The sequence below is a fragment of the Saprolegnia diclina genome, assembly GCF_000281045.1.
Source record: "Saprolegnia diclina VS20 unplaced genomic scaffold supercont1.18, whole genome shotgun sequence".
Lineage (NCBI taxonomy): Eukaryota > Oomycota > Saprolegniomycetes > Saprolegniales > Saprolegniaceae > Saprolegnia > Saprolegnia diclina.
In genome coordinates, this window is record NW_008246085.1 from 417,517 (window position 1) to 438,962 (window position 21,446).

Consider the following 21,446-nt stretch of genomic DNA (forward strand, 5'->3'; position numbering starts at 1 on the left):
AAAAGAGGATGTAATTAAATAAAAACGCGACCGATTGCAGTTCCGAAGGTCATTTTGTGATCTTGAAGGTCGTTGCGAGGTAGAAGCATCCTGCGGAAGGAAGCGCCGAGGCTCATGGAGCTCTTCCTCGGTCCATTAGGTTCATTCTTCCATCCTCCATCTACGCAGCATGAGCGACGACCAAGCGACGAGCTGCACGTACAAGCACCAGGCCTTGACCATCTTTGTCATTGGCGCGTCCGGCGACCTCGCCAAGAAGAAGGTATACATGCACAAGCCATACCCGTCCATGCACCAACCTCATGCTGCAATGTGACTAGACATACCCGTCGCTCTTTGATCTCTTTGAGCACGGCTTCTTGCCGCCGCATACGATCATTGTCGGGTACGCGCGGTCCAAGAAGTCGGACGCAGAGTTCCGCGAGTTCATCGGTGGCTACCTCAAGACGAAAGACGAGGCGAAGAAGGCTGCGTTCTTGGACATGTGCATCTACCGCGCGGGCGCGTACGACTCGGCCTCGGACGTGGGCGCCGTCAGCAAGGAGATGAGCCTCCTCGAGAACGCGACGGGCTTTGCGATCAAGAACCGCCTCTTCTACTTTGCGATTCCACCCAACGTGTTTGTGCCCATTGGTACGTCCATCAAGGCGTCGGCGCTCTCGAGCGCGGGCTGGAACCGCCTCATCGTCGAGAAGCCGTTTGGGCACGACCTCGCGTCCTTCAGCGAGCTCTCGCGGGACATGAGCGCGCTCTTCACCGAAGACGAGATTTACCGCATCGACCACTACCTCGGGAAGGAAATGGTGCAGAACCTCATGCTGCTCCGGTTCGCCAACAACACGTTCGAGCCGCTATGGAACCGCAACTACATCTCGAGCGTCATGATTACGTTCAAGGAAGACATTGGCACGCAGGGCCGCGGCGGGTACTTTGACTCGTATGGCATCATCCGCGACGTGATGCAGAACCACCTCCTCCAAGTGCTCTCGCTCGTCGCGATGGAGCCGCCGGTCCGTGCGTCCGGCGCCGACTACTCGAACTTTGTACGCGATGAGAAGGTCAAGGTGCTCGAGTGCATTGACCCGCTCACGCTTGAGAACACCGTGATGGGCCAGTACACGGGCAACGACAAGGAGGTCGGGTACCTCGACGACCCGACCGTGCCCCAGGGCTCGGTCACGCCGACGTTTGCGACCGTCGTTATGAACATTAAGAACGCGCGCTGGGACGGCGTGCCGTTTATCATGAAGGCCGGGAAGGCGCTCAACGAGCGCAAGGTCGAGGTGCGCATCCAATTCAAGCCCGCGCCGGGCGCGTCGCACATGTTTCTGGGCGCGGAGATTCCGCGGAACGAGCTCGTGCTGCGTCTCCAGCCCAACGAGGCCGTCTACATGAAGACCAATGTCAAGTCGCCAGGCCTCTCGACCAAGGCGGTCGCGAGTGAGCTTGATTTGACGTATCACGAGCGCTACGCCGACACGTACCTGCCGGACGCCTACACGCGCCTCGTGCTCGACGTGCTCCGCGGGAAGCAGGCCACGTTTGTCCGCGACGACGAGCTCAAGGCGGCGTGGAAGATCTTTACACCTCTCCTCAACGAGATCGAGTCGAACCGCATTCAGCCCACCCCGTACGCGTTTGGCTCGCGCGGCCCCAAAGAGTCGGACGAGCTCGTCAAGAAGTTCGGCTTTGAGTACCACAGCGGCACGTACACGTACGCGCGCAAGGGCTCGCTGCTATAAGCACATGAATAAGACTCTGTATCAAGTATGCACATAGCAGCAAACTGCATTCTCGTGGCCCGACCGTCGTCCGCACATCGCTCACGGTGTCGTGCCTGCCGATACCATTGCAGGAAGGCCTGGCGGATGGCACTGCCGAGAGAGCGGCAGCCCGAGGTGGTGGTCAGTGGCCGCACGCTAGCTCGACCAGCGCAGTACGCTTGTCGCCGGAACCATCCAGCGCCGTATCCAATGCCCATGCTGAGCCAGCTTGCTATGCCAGCGGCGCGACACGTGCCCGCTGGACGCGACGAGCAACCGCCCACGTTGCCGTGACCGCCAGCCAGACCGTCGTTGCATGGTGGCTTAGAGTACCTGCCTTACGGAGCCACTTGCACGGAGAGCCTGCATGGCGCGTGGCAGCACGGCCACAGCGTGTGGGAGCTGCTTGACAACGATCGTGGCGTGGTGGCGGGCGAGGTCGTCGACGGTCGTCTTTTTAGCCAATCAGAACGTAGGATCGTGGTATTTTTACAAGGTTCGCAAAACCAGCATCGGCGCGGACGATGGCAGCAGCATGCGCCTGTCCCCGCGTGGCGCAGCTGGAAGAGGAGGTCGCTTCGCTGCAAAGCCAGCTGCTGCGCTACCGACGCAAGTACGGCAACCTCGACGTGCTCGAGACGCGCCGGTCGGTACGCGAGACGGAGACGCCGCCGACGCCGACGCTAGCCTTTGACGCTGGCAGCGGTGCGACCCTCGTCTCGTCCTCTGTCGGGAAGCACGTCGTGCTCGACTACGTTGCCGACTCGCCCATGTTTCGAAAGAATCTCGAAGGCCTCGATGAGAGCATGGGCGGTCTCCGCAGCTTCATGAAGGAACTCCTCAGCCGGGCCAAGGACTTTGTCACGTCCGGGACCCAGTGGGGCGAGGCAGAGACCAACCTGGCTAGCATCTACTCGGCCAAGTACTCTCGGACGCTCTTCACGTCCTGCTACGCTGAGCTTGGCGACCTCTCGACGATCCTCAACGACTTTCACGATACTCTGGCGCAGATCCAGAGCTCGCGCCACAGCTTCCTCCTCAGCGTCGACGCCCTTCTCCATGGCCCTGTCGAGCAATTCTGCGACGCAGAGCTCAAGCAAGCGGCCGACCTTCGGCGGGACGTGGCCAAGGCCGGCGAAGAGTACGAAGCGCTTCTTGGCAAGTCGCTGAGCTCGACGAAACAGGCGCCGTCCTTCTCCACGCGCAGCGCGTCGTTTTCGCTCACGTCAGCGCCCGACTTGAACGACGAGAGCACTAGCAACGAGAGTGGCGACTCGGAGAAGGCAAGAGAGCTCATGCAAGCGCGCTGCAAGTTCGAGCTCGCGCGCTTCGACTGCGTCCGGTACTTCAACCTTCTCGACGCCAAAAAGAAGTTTGTCCTTGTCGAAGCCTTCAACTCGACGTTATACTCGTACCTCGGGCACTTTCACGCGTGCCACGAGCTCGTCAAGAGCATCGAGCCAGCGCTTCGGTCGCGCCAGGCGTCGCTGCAGTTTGCGCGCGACCAGTTCGAGAAGGACGACATGATGTGGGCCAGCCAGCGCGCGCTGCTCGCAGACCGGCTCTCGTCCGCGTACCCGGCGTCGCTGCCCGTCGAGATCTTATCGGTCGAGACCGCGGCGGGCCGGCGACTCACCAAGACCGAGAAGCAAGGCTTTTTGATTGTGCGCAGCGGGATGTTTCCATCGAAAAGCTGGAAGCGCGTGTGGTTTCAGATCCACCAAGGCAAGCTCTACTCGATCAAGAACCCAAGAGACATGGAGCTCAGCCTCGTCTCGGACCTCATGGTGTCCAAGGTCCGGCCGTGCGCGAGAGGCCTCCCGTTTAGCTTTGAAGTGCTCGACAACAACCAGACCAAGACGATTCTCCAAGCAACGAGCGAGGCCGATATGCAGTCGTGGATCGATGCGGCGCAAGAGAGCACCGAGAGCATGCTCGGGCTGCAAGCCCATCGGAGCGAAGTCGACCCTGCCCAACCGCGCCTCGTACGCGAGCTCATGGACGCCAACGGCCAGTGCGCCGACTGCGGCACGAGCCCGAGCGAGTGGGTGTCCATCAACATTGGCGCGTTCCTCTGCATCGAGTGCTCGGGCATCCACCGCAGCCTCGGCGTCCACGTCTCGAAGGTTCGGTCGCTCATCCTCGACTCGTGGGACGTGGCCGTCCTCGAGTTACTGCGGACGCACCTCGGCAACTCGGTTGTCAATAGCATCTGGTCTGCAGAGTCGACTCGCTTGCCCAGTGCCTCATACTAAAGGATTAGGGAGGCCGCGATTGCGCCGGGGTGGGTCAAGCCGACGCCACAAGCGCCGCGGAATGAAAAGGAAAAGTGGATCAAGGCCAAGTACGAGTTTCGCGGGTTCCGAGACCACGTCACTGTGACCCCATCGGACTTGCTCGCGGCGGCGGCCGCGGGGGACGTGCGCCGACTCATGCGCTGTCTCGCGCACGGCATCGACATCAACGAGGTGACGCGGTCGTCGAACGAAACCGCGCTGCATCTCAGCGCCAAGGCCGGGCACGTGCTCTGCTGCGAGTACCTTCTGCAGAACGGCGCGTCCCAAACCCTCGTGGATAACGACGGCCGGCTACCGTCGGACGCGGCCAAGCTCGCGGGGCACGAACAGATCAAGCTGCATCTTTTGCAACGTCTGCGCGAGTAGTAGATGTTGTAGTCGATTAAAGTTGCGGCTACACTGGGCTGCTGGGGTTGAAGCGAGCTTGTAGGAAGACCTTGACGCAGGTATTTTCAAACTCGGTGTAGTCGCCGACGCCAATAAAGTGCGCCATCGCTTGGCTGTGCAGCTCAATCGCCAGCGTCATCGCCGCCGGCTTCTCGAGTACGTTGCAGTACACGAGCTAGCGCGCCGTAGAGATCGCAGACAAAAGTATAGTCCAAACGTACATCGAATGCCTGCTGTCGGTGTTGCTCGGCTTCAAACGCGGTCAGAAGTGAGTCGAGATGGGCGCTAGAGCAGAACATTCGGGTCCATTTGCTGCCGATTTTCGCTTGGTACCGAGTAAAATAGAGGCGGTGGTGGTCGTTCGTCTCGTCTTCGTGGCCTGGACGCAGGTCCTCGTCGTTGCGTGGGCTACGGAAGCACCGTCTATTGAATACTCGAGGCGTAGTCATTTGTCCCACCCGCAGGCAACCGCCAGAATGCGCTTTTGGCGATCGGGGCTGTCCCGCGCGAGATGCAGTTGCTACTCGATCGACACGGATGAGATGCGACTGCAGAGACACGATTTGCATGAACTTGCCTCGCACAGGAGCTGAAAGGCATCGTCGGAGGCGGGCGCCGCCAGACCGTGGAACATCATGGCCGAGAAGATCAGTTTGCCCTAATAGCGTGCCACGTATGTACTGGCTATTTGTATGTAAATACCTGCGCCGGCAGCATCGCGTTGGGTCGAAGTACGTACGTCTTGTCGTTCAGCGTCGTGTTGGTCCACACATAGTCGTGGGGCTCGGCGACCGAGAGGCGGCGGAGGAGCTCGGCGCGAAAGAAATCGTCAAACTGCGAGAGATCGAGCTTGCACAGCTCGAGGGACATGCTCTGCACGTAGTGCGCGGGCCGGAGCACGAGGAAATCAAAGCTCAAAACGCCTTTGCGCGGAAACTCGTACTCGGCCGTCGCCGACTCGGCCATGCGGAACGGGTACCCGTCGATCTCTTCGTTCCACCAGCACTCGCCAATGGACTCGAAGCTCCGGACGCGGAGCTCTTGGGCCTACGCAGCGTTCGACGCCAAGTTGGATGTTGCATAAATGTAGTACAATGTGCCGGTCGTGGGTGTTGGCGAGGTCGAGACGGTAGTGCTTGGCGTGCACCTGGTGCGGCTCGGGCGTGTAAAAGTCAAACTCGAGCTGCCCGACCGTGGGGACGCGCCACTTCCACTTGCCTCGGAGCGCAAAAGCCGGCTTTTCCCACTCGCTCAGCGCGGTCGGTTCGCCGTCCAGCGTCATGTTGTGCCACGCGTCGCTGCGATCCGAGAGCGCTTGGTGGCTCCGCTCGACACGCTCGAGCAGCTTCCACGCAATCGCGCGGTCCGTCGACTGGCTCAAGTCGAGTCTATCACGGCGGTCTCCGCATCAGCAGCGCACAACATGCACTGCGTGTACGAGTAGTGCTTTTCGCAAAAGAGGCGCGTGCTCACATAGTCGAGCTCGAGGATGCCTGTCGGGTGCGCTTCGAGCCATTGCGGCCCCGTCGTGTCTTCTCGAAACTCAAACGGAACGCTATTTAGCGTCTCGTGGCGCCAGTTTTCCCCTAGTCACGACCTTTGCACTCCAGAAGCATTGGACGGAGCGTCTTTGCCTCGCTCGGCGCTGGCGCGTTGCATGAGGATTTGCACCATGGCCCGGTCGTGGGCGTTGGCGAGGTCGAGGCGGAAGTGCACCGTCTCGGACCGAGGCGGTTTCGGGTTGAGCACAAAGTCGAGCTGCAGTGCGATCGACGTTGTCGCCGTCGCAGCGATGCGCTCGAGGCGCCGGAGGTTCTCGGTCGGCGCGCCGTTGATCGACATGTTATGAAAGCTGCCGACGCCGTTCGCCGCACGCACGCGCAAGAGCTCGAAAACCGCGCGGTCTGCGGGCTCTCGGAGCGTCAAGTGGTAGCACCTAATCGCCCCAAATATTAGACTATCAGTGTTTCAAATAAGAAACAAAAAGTGCACCCCGCGGGGCTGACGACGTTGAACAGCGGCGGGCCGTTAGTCGCCTCAAAGACCATGTTGTGCAGACTGAGCGTGAGCGGGTGGAGTTTGGAGCGGTGCCGCGTCGCGCGGAGGAGCACACGCATGCCGTCATCATCAATTGCGTTTTGGTCGAGCGTCAAGTGCGATAGCCCGTGGTTGAACTGCAGCGCGTCGCCCATGAGGTAGACAGACACGGCCGAGAGCTGGCCGCTTGCCAGGTCCACGATGCGGAGAGTCTGGTTGCGCAAGAGAACCGTCGCCATGATGCATCCGGTGCTGTGCCCGAGGCGATTCCAGCTCAAGTTAAAGCTCTCCAGACAACGGTTGGCACTCAGCGCTTGCACGAGGCTACTCGCGCCCATCGGTGTCATGGCATTCCACGCCACATTGAGTGTCTACGACCCAAACGACACTGTGTCCACTGTTCGCAAATACCAAGGTACCTTGAGCTTACTGCCGTGGCTCAGCGCGACCGCGATCGCCTTGGCACTCGGATCCCGCAGCTGGTTCTCGCTTACGTTGAGCGACGTGAGCGTCGGTGTCATGGACAAGAAGACGCCGAGCGGCTCATCCACGTGCCGATCGTGGATCTCGTTGCCGCTGAGGTCGAGGTCCGTCAGCGGCACTTGGCTCACCGTCAGCGCGTGCAAGAGGCGGCTTGCCGTTTGCGTGCCAATGCGGTTCTTGGCGAGCGCGAGGCGCGACAGGCGGGGGCACCTGTGCAGCTCGAGGAGGGAGCACACGTGGTTGCCGCCGGCCGCCAAGATAAAGTTGTTAGAGACGTCGAGCACTTCCAAGCCCGCGTTGAGGTGCAGCGCCGAGAGGAGCGCGATCGCGCCAAGCTTGCCAATGTGAAACTTGCGCAAGTCGACAATCGAGGAGTCGACAAGCGCGAGCACCTTCTTGGACGGAAACACGTGCAGGTTGGCGCACTCGCGGAGGTAGACGTCGATCATGTCGCTGCGGTTCTGCGCCGAGGGTGTCATGGGCGGGAGGAACAAAAGCGCCGACGTCGCTAGGCTCATGTGACGCTGCTTGCTGGTGCTATGGTCGGGCAAGACGGCCGACGCTTTGCGCTCAGGCATCGGCGCCGCTTGAATGGCGTCCTGCTGTGTTTGAGCGTCGGGTGACGTCGTGCTGGGGGTGGTGATGGTCGCTGGGGTCTCGACCCCGTCCTCATGCGTCGTCTCGCGCTCGCGGTCGTTGGTGAGGAAGATGCTAAAGCTGTCGATTTGCTTGAGGAGTGCCATGACGCGGTTGCTCGTCGTCGACGAGAAGACAGCTTTCTGCATGAGCTCCCGCATGTGGCCTTCTCGCCCATGGATCCTACGTCACCATAGCGTCTACTGCCTTATACTTTGACGCACCGTTCTTTGGTGTAGAGCTGGTAGAGCGATTCGACCGTCTCGACGGGAAAGGCCTTGGCGATACCCTACAGCACCTTGATTGCAACCGTCCACTTCCGACGACTTGGTACGCGTGCTTCGTAGACGTCGATGCCAAAGACGCTGCGCACTGTGTGCTCGGCCACCGGGAGCCCGACCCACTCCTCCTCGGACGGCTTGCTCGTCAGCGGCGTCGTCCAGATCGCCTTCATCTTGTAGTAGAGCGGCGGGAATTGACGCTCGACGGGCACAACCACCGGGGGCGGCGCCTGCTCTTTCGGGACTTCGACGGGCGCCAGCGGCTCGAGTGGCTTGGTCATCTCGGGGAGGAGCCCCGAAAGCGACGGCCGGCGCGTCATCGCTGCGGGTGGCACGTCGAGCTTCGAGTGCGACCGGCGAAAGCGCGGCTTCTCCAAGCTCTTGAGACGCGGCTTCGTGTCCGGGTCGACTTCCGGCGCGCTCTCGCGTCGGACGGCGTAGATGTCGTGGTACCGCACCGAGAGAAAGTTGGTGATCGTCTACATATGGATCGACCTCCACCGTCGGAAGGAACACGCACCTGCGCCTTGGCCTGCTCCTCGAGGTGCCTGCATATTGCATGAAACGCACGCGGTAGACAGGCAACGTACTGGAGATTCCCAAAGGACTGGTACCCACGTGACGTGGCGCGCTGCTGGAGGTCGTGGAGCATGCTCAGGATCGTCTCGCGCTTGAGAACCGGCGTCGGGGCCTCGTCCCGGCGCTTGGTCGTCCGCTTCGACTTGAGTCCTGGCAGCGTCACGGGCATCAACACACGCCACCAAGAAATTTGAAAGACTACGTTTCCAGTTTATATATATATCAATCTACTTGCTCTCGGCCGCGGCGACGCACGCGACACAGCGCTTGTTGCTGACGCAGTCCGAGCAGCCGAGAATCCCGCAGACGCGGCAGTGGTGGCGCCGCACCAAAAAGTTGAACGGGTACGCACAGAGCATGCACGCGTCCGCGTCGGCATCGGGCACCAGATGTGGCGGGTGGCGCACATGTGGTCGCAACTACGACCACATTCAGAGGCTGCAGGAAGACCTGAGCGCGTACCTGATTGGCGAGCTCCGAGGTGACGACGCACTCGTAGTTGCCGTCGCGCAGCGTCATGCTTGCACCGCCCTTGACGAGCTCGATGCAGGCGTCGACCAGACCTGCGCACGGTTTGTACGACTATCTGGGGAAGTCACGCACCTCGCTTGGCCGCAATGTGCAGAGGCATCTTGCGGTCGATCGCATAGACGTTGGGGTCGGCGCCAAACGACACGAGGCGCTCGATAAGCGTGGCATCCCGCCGGTGCAGCGCACATACGTGCAGCGGCGTGCGTCCGAGCACGTTCTGCGCGTTCGGGTCGGCGCCCATGCAGAGGTAAAGCTCCAGCACATACGCGGCGGTCGGGCGAGGCGACATGGCCGCCAAGTGCAGCACCGTGTTGCCTTCCTTGTCTGGAAGGTTGACATCGAGCTGCGGGTAAATGTCGGGGCGACAGAAGATGCTACACAAACTCCTCAGTAGTATGCGATGCATTGAGCGCTGCAGTGTACCCCGAGATCTCCATGTTGGCGAGCTTGGCTGCCACGTGGTACGGTGTCTCCTGCGCGGCAAAGTCGGCTAGCACAACGCTCGCCTTGTGCTGCAAGAGCAGGTCGACCATCTCCGCATTGCCCTACGCGCAAGGTACAAAAATCGTCGCTTGCATTAACAGTACTACCGTTTCGACCGCCACGTGCAGCAGCGTACGCCCGGCGGCGTCCTGCGCGTCGGGATCCTGCCCTTGCGCAAGGGCTTCGCTCAGCGTCGCCAACGACGCGGTGGTCCACGTCTGGTATGGCGTATGGTGCTCGAGCAGCGGCGAGGGGGGTCGGGATGTCTGGCCTGCTGGCAGTGCTGAGTGCTCTGTCCGTGGCGGGACTGCGACAGTGCTGTGGGCAGGCAACGGCATCTAGATTTATCATGAGCAAAAGTAGGTCGACGCAGGTCGCAACGCACCAAGTCCACATTCGTGGCGCCTTCCTGGGAGAGAAGATGGGTACCCTCGACAACTACATGCGGGAGAAGTGGTGCTGCAGCTGTGGCCTGCGGTGGTGCGGCCGTGGCGTGCGAGGCTTGGCCGATGCAAGCAGCGACAAAGTTGGTTGCAACGGTCGCCATCACTCGATGCTGCGCATCGAGTTCCTTGACCACTGCACTCAGCGGCCGCCGAGGTACATATACGTGCGACTCCACCACGTCCCGGAGCAGCGACGTTTCTACTGGCGCCACGTCGCTGCGGCGATTGACCAAACGCTCACTTGGGGCCTCGCGGCGGCCGACGTCCGGGGCTGCGAGATGCTCCGTGCAAACAACAACCGTTCGTTCGCCTACAGCGTCGGTGGCTGGGAACGCGGTTGGCGAGATACGCATCGCCGATGGCGGTAGCGTGGCCTCTGGCGCAGTAGGGATCAAGACACTAGGGTGCTCGTCGGTTGGCGCCTTCTGATGTGTGTGCTCGAGCGTGTAAGGTGCGTTGATGGTTGTCGGTGGCACCACCACGACTGCTGCTTCTTGATGTGGTACCTCTACAGACACCGGCGAGACATTCGAACCCACGGGCTCGAGTTGATGGCCGCCATTTTGCATCGCTTGAACGAGCGCCTTCATTTCTTGCAGCTGGCGCTCCGCTTCGGCCGCGCGCCGCTTGGCGATGTCGGCCTCGTTCAGCGTCGCAACGAGTCGCTGACGCAGCTCGTTGCGTTCTTGAATCGTGTGCTGTAGCGACATGGCGTCGGCCTTGCGTCTCTGCAGCGCTCGACAAGCCATCCGGACGCGCCATCGACACTGCACTCGCACCACGTCGCGGCGTGTGCAGCGGTACGTCTGCTGCGCGGCATGGCGGCGCCATTGGCGCTGAATACGGAGGCTGGCGCGTCGCTCCTTGCAGCACTGCCACGCGATTCGCTCCTGGCGTCCGCGGTACCAGGCTTGAAGATACAGTGCGAGGCGCCTAGCGCATCGTCATGAGATGGCGTACACTCTCCTCGTCCTTCTCTATGGTACCGTTGCGACCGCAGGCGGCGACAGACGCAACGCGCCAGAAACCCACGCGCGACGCGCTGGAGGGTGTGCACGCTGCGCTGCGCTGTCCAGAACCGACTGCGCTGGAGTGCCATGCGCGCAAACGCCTGCACGCGAGTGGTGCTCGCCTTGAGGCGGCGGCCCACCGCCAGCTCCAAAAAGTCGTACGTCGACTGCCGCAGAAACACAAGCGTCTTGCCCTTCTCGAGGCCTAAGCGGTACAACGCCGAGGTCGAGGCTGACGCGTCCGCGTCACTTCGGTACGGCCATGTGGCTACCATCGTCGTCGTGAGCGTTTGTATCAGCGTATCAAGCGACAACGCGTTTTGGGCGGCGACCACGCGCCGGTACCGGTCAACGAATTGCGCGTGCTTCATGTGCACCGAGTAGCCAAGGCGGGCGATGCGCACAGCTTCGAGGACGCCGCCGTAGCGCAGCTGATCGGCCATGCGCTGGCGCTGAAAGAGCTCCTTCTTGTTGGCGTCGTTGGGCTTGAGACACCGAATGTAGTGGGGTTGCGTCAACGCAATCATCTCGAGGAGCTGGTGCAGCTGCTTGCGAAACTGCGAGCCAAGGCCCATCGAGACGAGCGACGACTTGCGGCGAAGCGTCGGCAGATTCGCCGCGTTCTCGACGAGCACGTCGACAGGCCGGCAGAGGAGCGCAATGAACGCATTCGAGGACGACGAGAGGAGATCGAAGATCTCTTGGTGCGGCTTGTCGCGGTTCTTCTCGCAAAACCCACGCGCGTCGTAGCGCACGGCGCCGGCGTAGTGCTTGATGACAAACGCGAGCTCGACTTGGTCGCGCCGGGACGCGCTAAAGTGTCCATGGTTGCTGTAGATCTGGTACAGCTTGCGCGTGAGGCCCGCGTCCGAGCCTTTTGGGATGTTGCACTCTTCGTCGAGGAGCGCGAGGACACCGGTGGGTCGGGCCTCGAGGATGTCGAGGCAGCCGTCGTTGAGCGGGACCGTCAAGGTCGCCCACGGAATGCCCTCGGCCATGTACCGTTTTTGCTCTTGCGTCAAGACAAAGTCGATAAAGTGGTGCTGGAGGCGTTCGTTGGCGTAGTTGATGCACAGCTGCTCAAAGCTGTTGACGTCGAATGACTCGAAGCCAAAGATGTCGAGCACGCCAATGAAGCGGTCGGTTGCCGCAAACTCGCGGCCGCCAATGCAAGTGTTGACTTTGGCCACGATCCAGTCAAAGAGGTACCCATAGATTGAGCGCGCCATCGCATCGCGCGCTTCTTCGGCTTGCGCGACTGTCAACTGCACGACGTACCACTCGTCCTTGGCCTTGATTTGCCGCTTTGTGAGCGCACTCCGAAGCCGGTCCGGCTCCACTGCGAGGAGCGACGAGACGTAGTGGAGCTCCTGGAACGAAGCGACGTCCGACATGGTGGCATCGGACCCTCCGCTGCCGCCGCCCGGCTGGAGCCCAAACACCATGTTGCCCAGGTGCAAGAGACTCGCAACAATCTCCAAGATTGACGCCTACGCAACGTCAGATGCAGCTCCAGTCGAGAGGCGGCGACCTTCTCGTGCTCTTCAAAGCCCACGATCGCCATGGCGCGCATGGTCTTTTGAAACTCGTCCTCGTCGCGCACGTTGTCCTGGCGCACGTAGCAGCCGCTGCCGCCGAGGTACGCATAGGCCGTAACCGGCGCTTCCAAGTGCAGGCTCGCGCGCAGCAGCCTACATACGAGCACGATAGACACGGGAAGGTTGACGGTGCCACGTACGGATTGGCAGCTGCCGCGGCGAGGAGCTCGTAAAAGATGTGAAAGTTGCGCTCGCCGTGGGCCTGGTGCACCAAGCGGACCTTCTCGAGCAAGTACGTCTCGATCGTGGTGCCAATGAGGCGCAGCGTGTCGTGCTTCTGTGGTGCGAACCAGATCTTGACAAACTTGCCAAACCGGCTCGAGTTGTCGTTGCGCAGCGTCCGCGCGTTCCCAAACGACTCCAATATCGGGTTGGACTGCAAGACCTGATCGGCAATGCTGTTGTGACTGCTACTGGCGTCGACCTTGCTCACGACCGCGAGGTACTGCATGATGAACTTGGTCGACTCGGTCTTCCCAGACCCGCTCTCGCCGCTTACCAAGACGGTCTGGTTCATGTGCGTGTTCGTCGCCGGGTTCGTCGTATGCAGCGCCTGGTAGGTGTCGTGGGCGGTCGTGAAGACATGCGGCACCTTGTGCATGCTCGCGTGGAGCGTCGCACGGTACGCGTCCACATCGTAGAGGCGCGGAATCGTCTTGAACGGGTTCACCGCCAGCAGCATCTCGCCCGTGTGGCAGTAGACCTTGTCGACCATGAAGCGCTCCTCGAGACAGTGCACCATCGACGGCTCGTTCAAGTGCGTGAGCATGCCGAGGTCCTCGAGGTCGACCGACGACGATGCGTTCCCGCGGCAAACGTCCATGTCCCGCTCGAGCTGGAGCAGCGGAAGCACGCTTCCGTCGTCCAGTCGCACCATGTCCCCGGACGTGACTCCGCGGGTCCATGCGTACGCGTTCGCTTCGGTCGCGCTTCGTGGTCGACTCCAAACAACCCCGTTCTCGGTCTCGCCCATGAAGCCGCCACCGAAGAAGTCTAAACCTTGAAGTTGGTCCAATTTCTTCCAACTTCGATGGTCGCCGCTACATACAAACGACAAGTGTCCAAGTCGAAGTTCGAAGCCAAACTCGGTCAACGGGAAAGTCGGGCAAGGTCCGTTGAAGCCACGTCGTCGTCGGGTAGCATGGGCGACGACGCAAGAACAAGCGGCTTGCCTCGACCACCTACAGCAGCGCTCCTCATGTTTGGGCTATGCAGGAGCGCGCTCCTACAAGCAGTGAGCTGTGCAGGAGCTACGTGCGTAGTCTCGAGGTAACGTTAACAGAATATTCATTGATACACGTTACGCCCTTCTTGACGCCAGATGGACGACAGGCCATCGAGGATCAACACCACCAGCTATAATGGCATGATCTGCGAAATGGACCAAGCGACCAGGCCATGGCGTGGACCGTAGCGTGAAGCACTTGCTAGAGTGATGCAGCCGCGCACCAGAGAACCGTGACCATGGAAGAATCGAATCTGCAACGTCGCACTGCCTCCGATAGTACAACAAGAAGCCACGCCTTCGCCCACGTTGGACCACCGGAACCAGGGAAAATCAACTACACTCTCCCCTGACCGAGGCGTTCTGGCCATTCTGGTGCCCAACACGACGTCGCTGCGCTGAGTTCCTAGTCTTCTAAATGCGTCCTTAGGTCGATCCTCGCTGAATATCATGCATCGTGGCAAATCTGCGACTCAAGTGAACCGAGAGATGGTGCCACGCTGACTGGACCAACATCGCCCAGCCACCGCGACCGCGCCCCATTCCTGCGTAGCGAGGACGGCTACTGTGTGTAGCGTGCCAAGTAGCAAGCGTGTTGTTCCGCACCCAAGTCGAATGTCGCTGGTCGAATGCCCAAGCACGTGCGTGCTGGTTCAACTCCTCGCAGAACCTCGGGGTTGCAGCCAGTACGTTGCTCGTAGTACGCTGTTTTTACTCTTGACGTTCTCGAAAAGCCCGACGAGTAGCTTGCCGATCGACGTCACTTCGTCAATGTCGATGCGTCGACGCTATCTCCTCTGTCCTCACGCAGCTTCCTCGCGCAGCTTGTCCTCGGCGCCGAAAGAACCGAAATCGATCCCGATCATCGTCGTGAATCCATCAACCAGTATCTTTTCGCAGGAGCAGGGCGCGCTGTCTTCAACCACACCACGCCCTTCAAGCTTTGGCGCGACCGAGTCAGAACGTTCGATGCCATTACACCTGATTGGTGCGAGTCGCACAGTCGTCACCGTCGCCAAGACTGGCCTCATGGCTGCGGCCCACCCTGTCGCTACGGCCCCTTCTTCAAGCGCCGCTTCCGGTGTATGAGCTCGTGAGCCTGAGCTCGTGTACCTTGCGCCTCGGCCTCCCGGCATCGCAGCCGGTATCCCACCTGCTTTGGTATCAACTTGGCCGCAGAATGTAGGTCCACGAGCTCAGCGAGTACCGCACTCAGCGCAAGCGTGAGTCGGTCGCTCTGGCGAGATCGATCCAGTGCTTCTGTAGTGTGAGTCGCGATACCAATGGACGCGTAGGGGCGCGGGCGACGCCCCTTGCCCCGGTCGCGGCCGGCCGATTCCGTCGATCGCGGCGCGCCACGATCCTAGTACACGGTACGCGCTGGCTCGGTTTCGCCCGCAGAAGCGGCTATCACGGTCGGTCAACCAGAGACGAAGGAGTAGCTGCCGAGCCTGCTCCGTCCTACTTCAAGTTGCACTTGGGCGCGCCGTGGAGGCCATCCAATCCGCCGAGGGTCGTCAGTCGTCTGAGCACACACGGCCGAAAAAGGTTGATGGATCGAATTAGGCATGTCTGCGCCTGCCCCCACGTATCTTTGCGCGTTCTCGCGTCCTAATTTCAGGCGATAAGCGGGTGTGAATTCGGACTTTTCAGCAGGATTCGGATGGTGCAACCGAATTTCACACTTCGCAGCTGGACACGCCAGTGTTCAGCGTGCCCGAGGCTTGACACCACCCCATAGCAGCATGTCGATGGACGACCATGAGACCATCGCGGCCCTGCGCCGGGAGCTCGAGAGCGCCAAGGACGACCTCTTCCTCAAGACGGACGACTACGACCAGCTCGTCCAGGCCAGCGCGCAGATCGAGGCCGAGCTCGAGAAGGCCCTCGATGACGCCGAAGAGGCCGCCAACAAGTGGCGCTTCTCGGCCGAGCGCCTCGAGCAAGAACTTACCGATACGAAGGAGAAGCTCGTCATTAGCTACCAGGACGCTGCGTGCGTCCAGACCGAGCTCGACAAGTACAAGGAGCAGGCAACGACGCTCGCGACCGAGAAGATGGCGTGGGAGACCGACATGGATCGCCTTACGACCCAAGTCCGGATTCTCGAAGCCTCGACGGCCGACCTCAAGCACCAGCTCGAGCGCGCGCTTGAAGACAAGGTCTTTCTCCAGAACGACTATGACGAGATCGAGAAAGAGCACGAGCTGACGACCGAGCGGTTCCGGACTGAGATCCTCGACCTCAAGTCCGAGCTCTTTGCGTTGCAGCTGCACCAAAAGGCCGGCGAGAGCAGTGTGCACATGCCATCGTCGCCGCTGCTCCCGACGTCGCCGTCGTCGTCGTTTGAGAGCGACAACATGGACGACCTCGACGAGCGCGCCGATTTTGACACCAACAACAACGACGACGACGAGGACCTCGAAGAGCATGAGGACCTCCGCAACGAGGACGACGACGAGGACGACGACGAAGACATGCTCTTGTCGCCCGAGTCGGACGCGCCGCTGCGCCACATTTCGTCGGCCGACCGCGACGCGGAGGAATCCGAGCGGCAGATCGTCATCCTGGAAGAAGAAATGGAGGAGCTCGCACGGCGCCTCCAAGAAGAAGAAGATCGGAGAATGGAGCTCGAAGAAGAGCTCGTGGAACTCCGCGACAACGAAGCGCACATCCAGGCGATGGAGACCGAGATCAGCGAGATGTCGGACGAGCTCATCGAGAAGGCGCTCGTGATCAAGCAGACCGAAAGCGAGGTATGCCCATCCCCTTCCGTTGCCAAGACATGTCCCATCCCACTCCTTAGGTCGAGCGCTTGCAAGGGGAGCTCGCGACGATGGAAGCCACCTTGGTGTCCACCAAGGAAGAGTTCGCCCTAGCCCAATCGCAGCTGCAGACGCTTCAGTCGTTCCAGGACGACCACGCCAACTACGTGGCGCTCGAGCGCTCGATGAACGAGCTGCAAGTCGAGTGTGCACGCATCAAGGAGCTCAACGACCAGCTCTCGACCAAGCTCGACACGGAGCGCACGCGCCAGAGCATGCTTGTGCAAGAGCTCGAGTCGTCCAAGACGTCCTTCGAGAGCCTCCAGACGCAGTTTGACGAGCTCATGGACAAGTACGAAGGCGTGCAGCGCGATCTGGAAAAGTCGCGCCACGCCAACGCGATGGCGTCGCCGTCGCAGCAGAGTACGCTTCTTCTTCGGTATCTTGTTCATGTCTCACGAGTGGGATCGGCTCTAGTCGAAGGCGAGATTGCGCAAAAGTATGTGCTCGAGCGCCGCCGCAACGCCGCGCTTCTCTCGCGGCTGCAGAACCTCACGGGCAACATCCAAGTGTTTTGCCGCGTGCGCCCGCTCCTGAGCCGCGACCCGCGCGTGAGCCACACGGTCCCGCTTGCGGTCGATGTGCTCAGCATCACGGACGTCGCCGCGCTCGAGCTCAAGACCGAGAGCGTCTTTGACGACCACTCGCAGGTCAATGCGGCGCCGTGGAAGATGTTTACGTTTGACCGCGTCCTTGGCCAGCACGACTCGCAGATGGATGTGTTCCGCGAGGTCGAGCCTGTCGCGCAGGCGGTTGTCGACGGCTTCAAGGCCTGCATTTTTGCCTACGGCCAGGTACATTGCGACATGATCGTTCGTGCCAAAGGCTCGGGTCGTAACGTGCACGTGTCCCTGTAGACGGGCTCGGGCAAGACGTACACGATGGAGGGCACGCCCGACAACCCGGGTCTCAACCAGCGCCTTCTCGCGCACCTCTACGACGCGCTCTCGCTGCGTGGCGTCGTTGTCGCCGACAACGCGGCCGAATCGACGTTCACGTCGCCGCCATCCAACCACGAGACGATGTACCAAGTCAACATCGGCGTCTTTGAGATCTACAACGAAAACCTCCGGGACCTCCTCGAGCCCGACAACCCGCATTTGCAGATCCACACGGACGGCGACACGGGCGAAGTCTGCCTCCCGCAGCTCACGATGCCGACGTCGTACTCGCCGACGCATGCGCTCGCACTCCTCGCGCAGGCGCAGAAACACCGCGCGACGAGCCGCACCAACGTCCACGATCGCTCGAGTCGGTCGCACTGCGTCGTTGTCCTCAACGTCAAGTCGACGACGGGGCTCCGCGGCACGCTGTACCTCGTCGATCTCGCGGGCTCGGAGCGCGTCAAGGTCAGCGGTGTCGACGGCGACGCCCTCAAGGAGACGGCGGCGATCAACAAGTCGCTGTCGGCGCTCGGCGATGTCATGGAGGCCCTCGATCGCAAGAGCTCGCACGTGCCGTACCGCAACTCGAAGCTCACGTACGCGCTCCAAGACGTGCTCGGCGGCGGGCAGAGCAAGACAGTCATGATCCTCAACGTGGCGCCGGGCTTCTCGACGGCCAGCGAAACGTACCGCTCGATGCAGTTTGCCGAGCGCGTGCGCCGCGTTGATATCCAGGGCCTCAAGCCCAAGAACTCGAAGAGTCTCATCTCGGGCAAGCAAGCCTTTACGGAAATCAAGAGCCTCAAGCAGCAGCTCTCGGTATCTAATACCAAGATCATGCAGGCCAACCAGGCGATCGCTACGATGGTACGCGTATGGGTACTTGCTAGTACGCTCACAGCTACTGCGTAGAAACGGGAGCACAAGCACCAGCTCGACAAGATCACGACGCTCGTCGAGTCGCGCACCAAGGCGCTCGAAGACCTCAAGGGCTCCATGTCGTCGCTCAAGTCGTCAAACGCGGCGATGGCCGAGAAGTGGAAGCAAGAGCGGGAGGCGCGGCAGCAGGAAGGCAGCCACGCCGACCAGGAACAGCGCCAGCGCCGCCAGTGGCAGTCCAAGTCGACCGTCACGATGGCACACCAAGAGTCGCTTGCCAAGCAGCTGCAGGCACGCGAGCAAGAGATTGCCAAGCTCCGACAAAACCTCAACGAAGCGCGCCGCCGAACCACGATGAAGCTCATTCCGCGCCTCTCGCTGGACAAGGACTCGACGCCAATCAAGCCAAAGTCCAAGAGCGCTGGCAGCAGCCCCGTCGAACCACTCAAACGTACGACTCTTCGGAGTCGAACCGGTAGTCAAACGACGTCTTCGTCAGGCACGGAAACCGAGTCGGATCGTGGCAGCATTGCATCCCTCGCCATGCGAGCGATCCAGGCCGCCAAGAAGGCGGCTGCGAACCGCCGCGTGACGCTGCCGCAAGACGAAGCGGCCAAGCGCAAGCGTCCGACCGTCCCGTCGCTCGCCACGACGCCGACGCGAACCTCGATGACGTCGAGTCCGTCGATGCGCACGCCCCTCACCACGTACGTTGGCCGTGTACTTTTTGCAGCCATATCTGATGGGCTTCGCGTAGGAGTCGATCGGCCAAGGTGGCGCGCAAGGAGGAGCCTGGCATCCAGCGCCGATCCAGCACGAGCTCCGCTTCGACCGTGAGCCGCACCAGCCTCACGAGTGTGAGCTCAACTGCGAGTCTGCCCCGCCGGAGCAGCTCGGCCACGACGCCGCCCAAGCGGGGGACGTGGAAATAGATTACCCAACTACAGCGATCAACAACGCACGGCTATTTTATCTTTTTCGAGCTTGGACTGCGGTTGGGTTGTGACAACTTGGTCTTTCGGATCACAGACAAGATCTTATTACGCGTGGAAGGCTCGGACGCGCGGGTCGGCGTGCGACTGGAGGCCGCGCGATATTCTGCGCAGGACGCTGCCCATGAACCGCGGTTGGTCGACGCTGAGCGACTCGAGCGAGTGCAGAAGCTCGAGGAGCACGTCCTGTGTCTCTTCGTCGTCCGTGTCTTCGACGGTCTACGCATGCCAGAGTCTGACTCGTTCTTCTGTGCGAGCACCCACGTACCTCAAACACAGCGGGCTTGAGCACATCTTCGAAGAGGACCTCGCCGAGGTCGTCGTCGCTGAGCATGGACGCGGCCAAGCCTGCTGTCTGAAAGACACTAGACATACCACGTCTCATCTCTCGAATGACAAATGTGGGGCGTACGCTTTGGACGTCTGCGGCTTGGGCGAGAGGGCGTCCTTGTTGAGGCGCACGGTCGCGCCAAAGTCCCAGCCGTCGTCAAAGTCGAGATGCGACTCTTTCGCCGACGAGCTCGTGACGCTCGAGAAGCTTCGGTTCGACTCGTCGATGGGTGCGTGGACTTGGATTTGGGCGCGCTATCGCGCGTCAGCATGGTTGCTGACGTCGTCGGCGTACGTACTTCGATGAGCTCGGTGAGCGACGACACGTCCTTGGCCACGCGTGAGGTCAGGAACGGGTGCTTGAGCAACTCGAGAGCCGTCGGTCGCTCGGCCGCGTCCTTCTTGAGGCACGCCGAGACAAAGTCCTTCAACTTGGGCGAAAAGTCGCCATCGAGCGTCGGCGGAGGGTCCTTTGGGATCACAAAGAGCACCTTCATCGGATGCAGCCTAGTCCTGCATAAGACATCCAAGTCTCAAAGTGGAGACGGCGTACGACGAGTGGGGTGGTTCGCCCTTGGCCATCTCGATGGCGGTGATACCGACCGACCAAATGTCTGCCTTGGAGTCGTAGCTACACAAACAGCGTGTTGAGAGACGCCGATAAGACAAGGTCTCGGACTTGGATTGCTGGATGACTTCGGGCGCCATCCAGAACGGCGTGCCCACCACGGTGTTTCTAATGGCATGGATGACCAAGGCAAGGTGCGGGCATGGGTCGTACCGCTTTGTCATCGTGTCCGTGAGCTGCCCCGTGACGCCAAAGTCGGCGAGCTTGACGCGGCCATCGCCTGCGAGCAAGATGTTAGCGGCCTTGACGTCGCGATGGATCTTCTTCTCCGAGTGCAAATACACAAGGCCCTACACACGTTCGCTTCCATGTGGTTGAAGGCCCTCGTAGTACCTTGAGCAGTTCGTGCAAAATGATGGCAATGTAGACTTCGTTGAGTGGCCTACAGCGCATGAGCCATGGAGAAGGAGGTTGCGTCGCGTACCCGGGCGACATGAGGTCCAAGACGGAGCCGCCCGCGAGGTACTCCATGATGATCCAGAGCTTCGTGCCCACGATGAAGGAGCCATTGTACTTGGTCAGCTGCGGACATGCGCACTGCGAGAGCACGGCAATCTCCTATGTGCGAAGGCTCAGCGGCGACCACGCGATGTGCGCGGACCTTCTGGATGTCGTCGATCTCGTCCTCCGCCGCCTCGAGGTCGATGATCTTGATGGCGCATATCTCGTTGGTCCGGCGGTCGATGCCCTTGTAGACTTCGCCGAAGGCGCCATCGCCGACCTTGGCGAGGACGTCGAAGCAGCTGTCCATCATCGGCGCTTGCTGCATCGCCGTCTCGGAATTACTCTCGCTGCTCTGAAATTTTACCGGACAGCACATGGCCGCACACTATTTCCGTGCAAGCGCATCCGGTCGGTGCCAGCGCAAGTCCTGCGCCGACTGCTTGGGGCCATCGCGTTGGGTCGATGGCCGACGTGGCGTCTGCATGGTCCCGCCTTCGGCGTTGCTCGTGGCGAAAGCGTTGGCTGGTGCTAGGGTGGCTGTCGAGCTTGCCACAAAGGTGGCGGCCGTGCTCGTGCCACGGACAGGACGCGCCGGTGCTGGAGGATTCGTGGCAGTTCGTAACTTGAAGCTCCATCACTGTACATCGTCGCTGTTGGCTCGGTAGGCGACGATGGTTCGCCCAGCCAAGGCACCTGTCTTCAGAGCCA

The 21,446-nt window shown here is 61.1% G+C and overlaps 6 protein-coding genes across 8 annotated transcripts; 3 read left to right on the forward strand and 3 right to left on the reverse strand.

Moving 5' to 3' along the window:
• Positions 1–56: 56 nt before the first annotated feature.
• Positions 57–1,791, forward strand: SDRG_06649 (glucose-6-phosphate dehydrogenase). The gene is made up of 3 exons (XM_008612441.1): positions 57–79; positions 140–262; positions 321–1,791. Exons 2-3 carry the CDS (start codon positions 170–172, stop codon positions 1,740–1,742), a joined length of 1,515 nt encoding a protein of 504 aa, XP_008610663.1. The 5' UTR covers positions 57–79; positions 140–169; the 3' UTR covers positions 1,743–1,791.
• A 496-nt stretch (positions 1,792–2,287) lies between these two features.
• SDRG_06650 (hypothetical protein) lies at positions 2,288–4,426 on the forward strand (the record flags this gene model as incomplete). Its single annotated transcript, XM_008612442.1, has 2 exons — positions 2,288–3,978; positions 4,027–4,426. The coding sequence occupies 2 exons, from the start codon at positions 2,288–2,290 to the stop codon at positions 4,424–4,426; spliced, it is 2,091 nt and encodes a 696-aa protein (XP_008610664.1).
• Positions 4,427–4,454: 28 nt separating this feature from the next.
• SDRG_06651 (hypothetical protein) lies at positions 4,455–8,632 on the reverse strand (the record flags this gene model as incomplete). Its single annotated transcript, XM_008612443.1, has 15 exons — positions 4,455–4,622; positions 4,669–4,732; positions 4,781–4,855; positions 4,906–4,967; positions 5,025–5,105; positions 5,150–5,494; positions 5,541–5,835; positions 5,886–6,033; positions 6,082–6,383; positions 6,440–6,855; positions 6,904–7,786; positions 7,828–7,892; positions 7,938–8,363; positions 8,405–8,432; positions 8,475–8,632. 15 exons carry the CDS (start codon positions 8,630–8,632, stop codon positions 4,455–4,457), a joined length of 3,516 nt encoding a protein of 1,171 aa, XP_008610665.1.
• Positions 8,633–8,690: 58 nt separating this feature from the next.
• SDRG_06652 (hypothetical protein) lies at positions 8,691–13,408 on the reverse strand (the record flags this gene model as incomplete). Its single annotated transcript, XM_008612444.1, has 9 exons — positions 8,691–8,882; positions 8,926–9,026; positions 9,067–9,368; positions 9,418–9,539; positions 9,585–9,815; positions 9,863–10,856; positions 10,910–12,423; positions 12,465–12,624; positions 12,672–13,408. The coding sequence occupies 9 exons, from the start codon at positions 13,406–13,408 to the stop codon at positions 8,691–8,693; spliced, it is 4,353 nt and encodes a 1,450-aa protein (XP_008610666.1).
• A 1,732-nt stretch (positions 13,409–15,140) lies between these two features.
• Positions 15,141–19,326, forward strand: SDRG_06653 (hypothetical protein). 3 transcript variants are annotated; one of them, XM_008612447.1, is made up of 8 exons: positions 15,141–15,272; positions 15,323–16,512; positions 16,563–16,944; positions 16,999–17,375; positions 17,439–18,332; positions 18,378–18,795; positions 18,844–19,051; positions 19,102–19,326. In XM_008612447.1, the coding sequence occupies exons 2-8, from the start codon at positions 15,502–15,504 to the stop codon at positions 19,274–19,276; spliced, it is 3,465 nt and encodes a 1,154-aa protein (XP_008610669.1). In that variant the 5' UTR covers positions 15,141–15,272; positions 15,323–15,501; the 3' UTR covers positions 19,277–19,326. The 3 variants fall into 3 exon arrangements, with proteins under 3 accessions (XP_008610669.1, XP_008610668.1, XP_008610667.1); XM_008612446.1 differs by having other exon boundaries at positions 15,141–16,512; XM_008612445.1 differs by having other exon boundaries at positions 15,141–16,512; positions 18,378–19,051.
• Positions 19,327–19,384: 58 nt separating this feature from the next.
• Positions 19,385–21,114, reverse strand: SDRG_06654 (STE/STE20/YSK protein kinase; the record flags this gene model as incomplete). The annotated part of the gene is made up of 10 exons (XM_008612448.1): positions 19,385–19,555; positions 19,605–19,701; positions 19,749–19,921; positions 19,966–20,173; positions 20,220–20,297; positions 20,346–20,402; positions 20,448–20,584; positions 20,628–20,676; positions 20,719–20,852; positions 20,896–21,114. 10 exons carry the CDS (start codon positions 21,112–21,114, stop codon positions 19,385–19,387), a joined length of 1,323 nt encoding a protein of 440 aa, XP_008610670.1.
• Positions 21,115–21,446: the final 332 nt, after the last annotated feature.

Excerpts from the sequence above, each read along its gene's own strand:
- SDRG_06649 (XM_008612441.1), top strand. The coding sequence starts at position 170 with ATGAGCGACGACCAAGCGACGAGCTGCACGTACAAGCACCAGGCCTTG. Across the intron at positions 263-320 it reads GCGACCTCGCCAAGAAGAAG|ACATACCCGTCGCTCTTTGA; the intron begins GTATACATGCAC and ends CAATGTGACTAG.
- SDRG_06653 (XM_008612445.1), top strand. The coding sequence starts at position 15,502 with ATGTCGATGGACGACCATGAGACCATCGCGGCCCTGCGCCGGGAGCTC. Across the intron at positions 17,376-17,438 it reads GCATTTTTGCCTACGGCCAG|ACGGGCTCGGGCAAGACGTA; the intron begins GTACATTGCGAC and ends GTGTCCCTGTAG. Across the intron at positions 18,333-18,377 it reads ACCAGGCGATCGCTACGATG|AAACGGGAGCACAAGCACCA; the intron begins GTACGCGTATGG and ends GCTACTGCGTAG.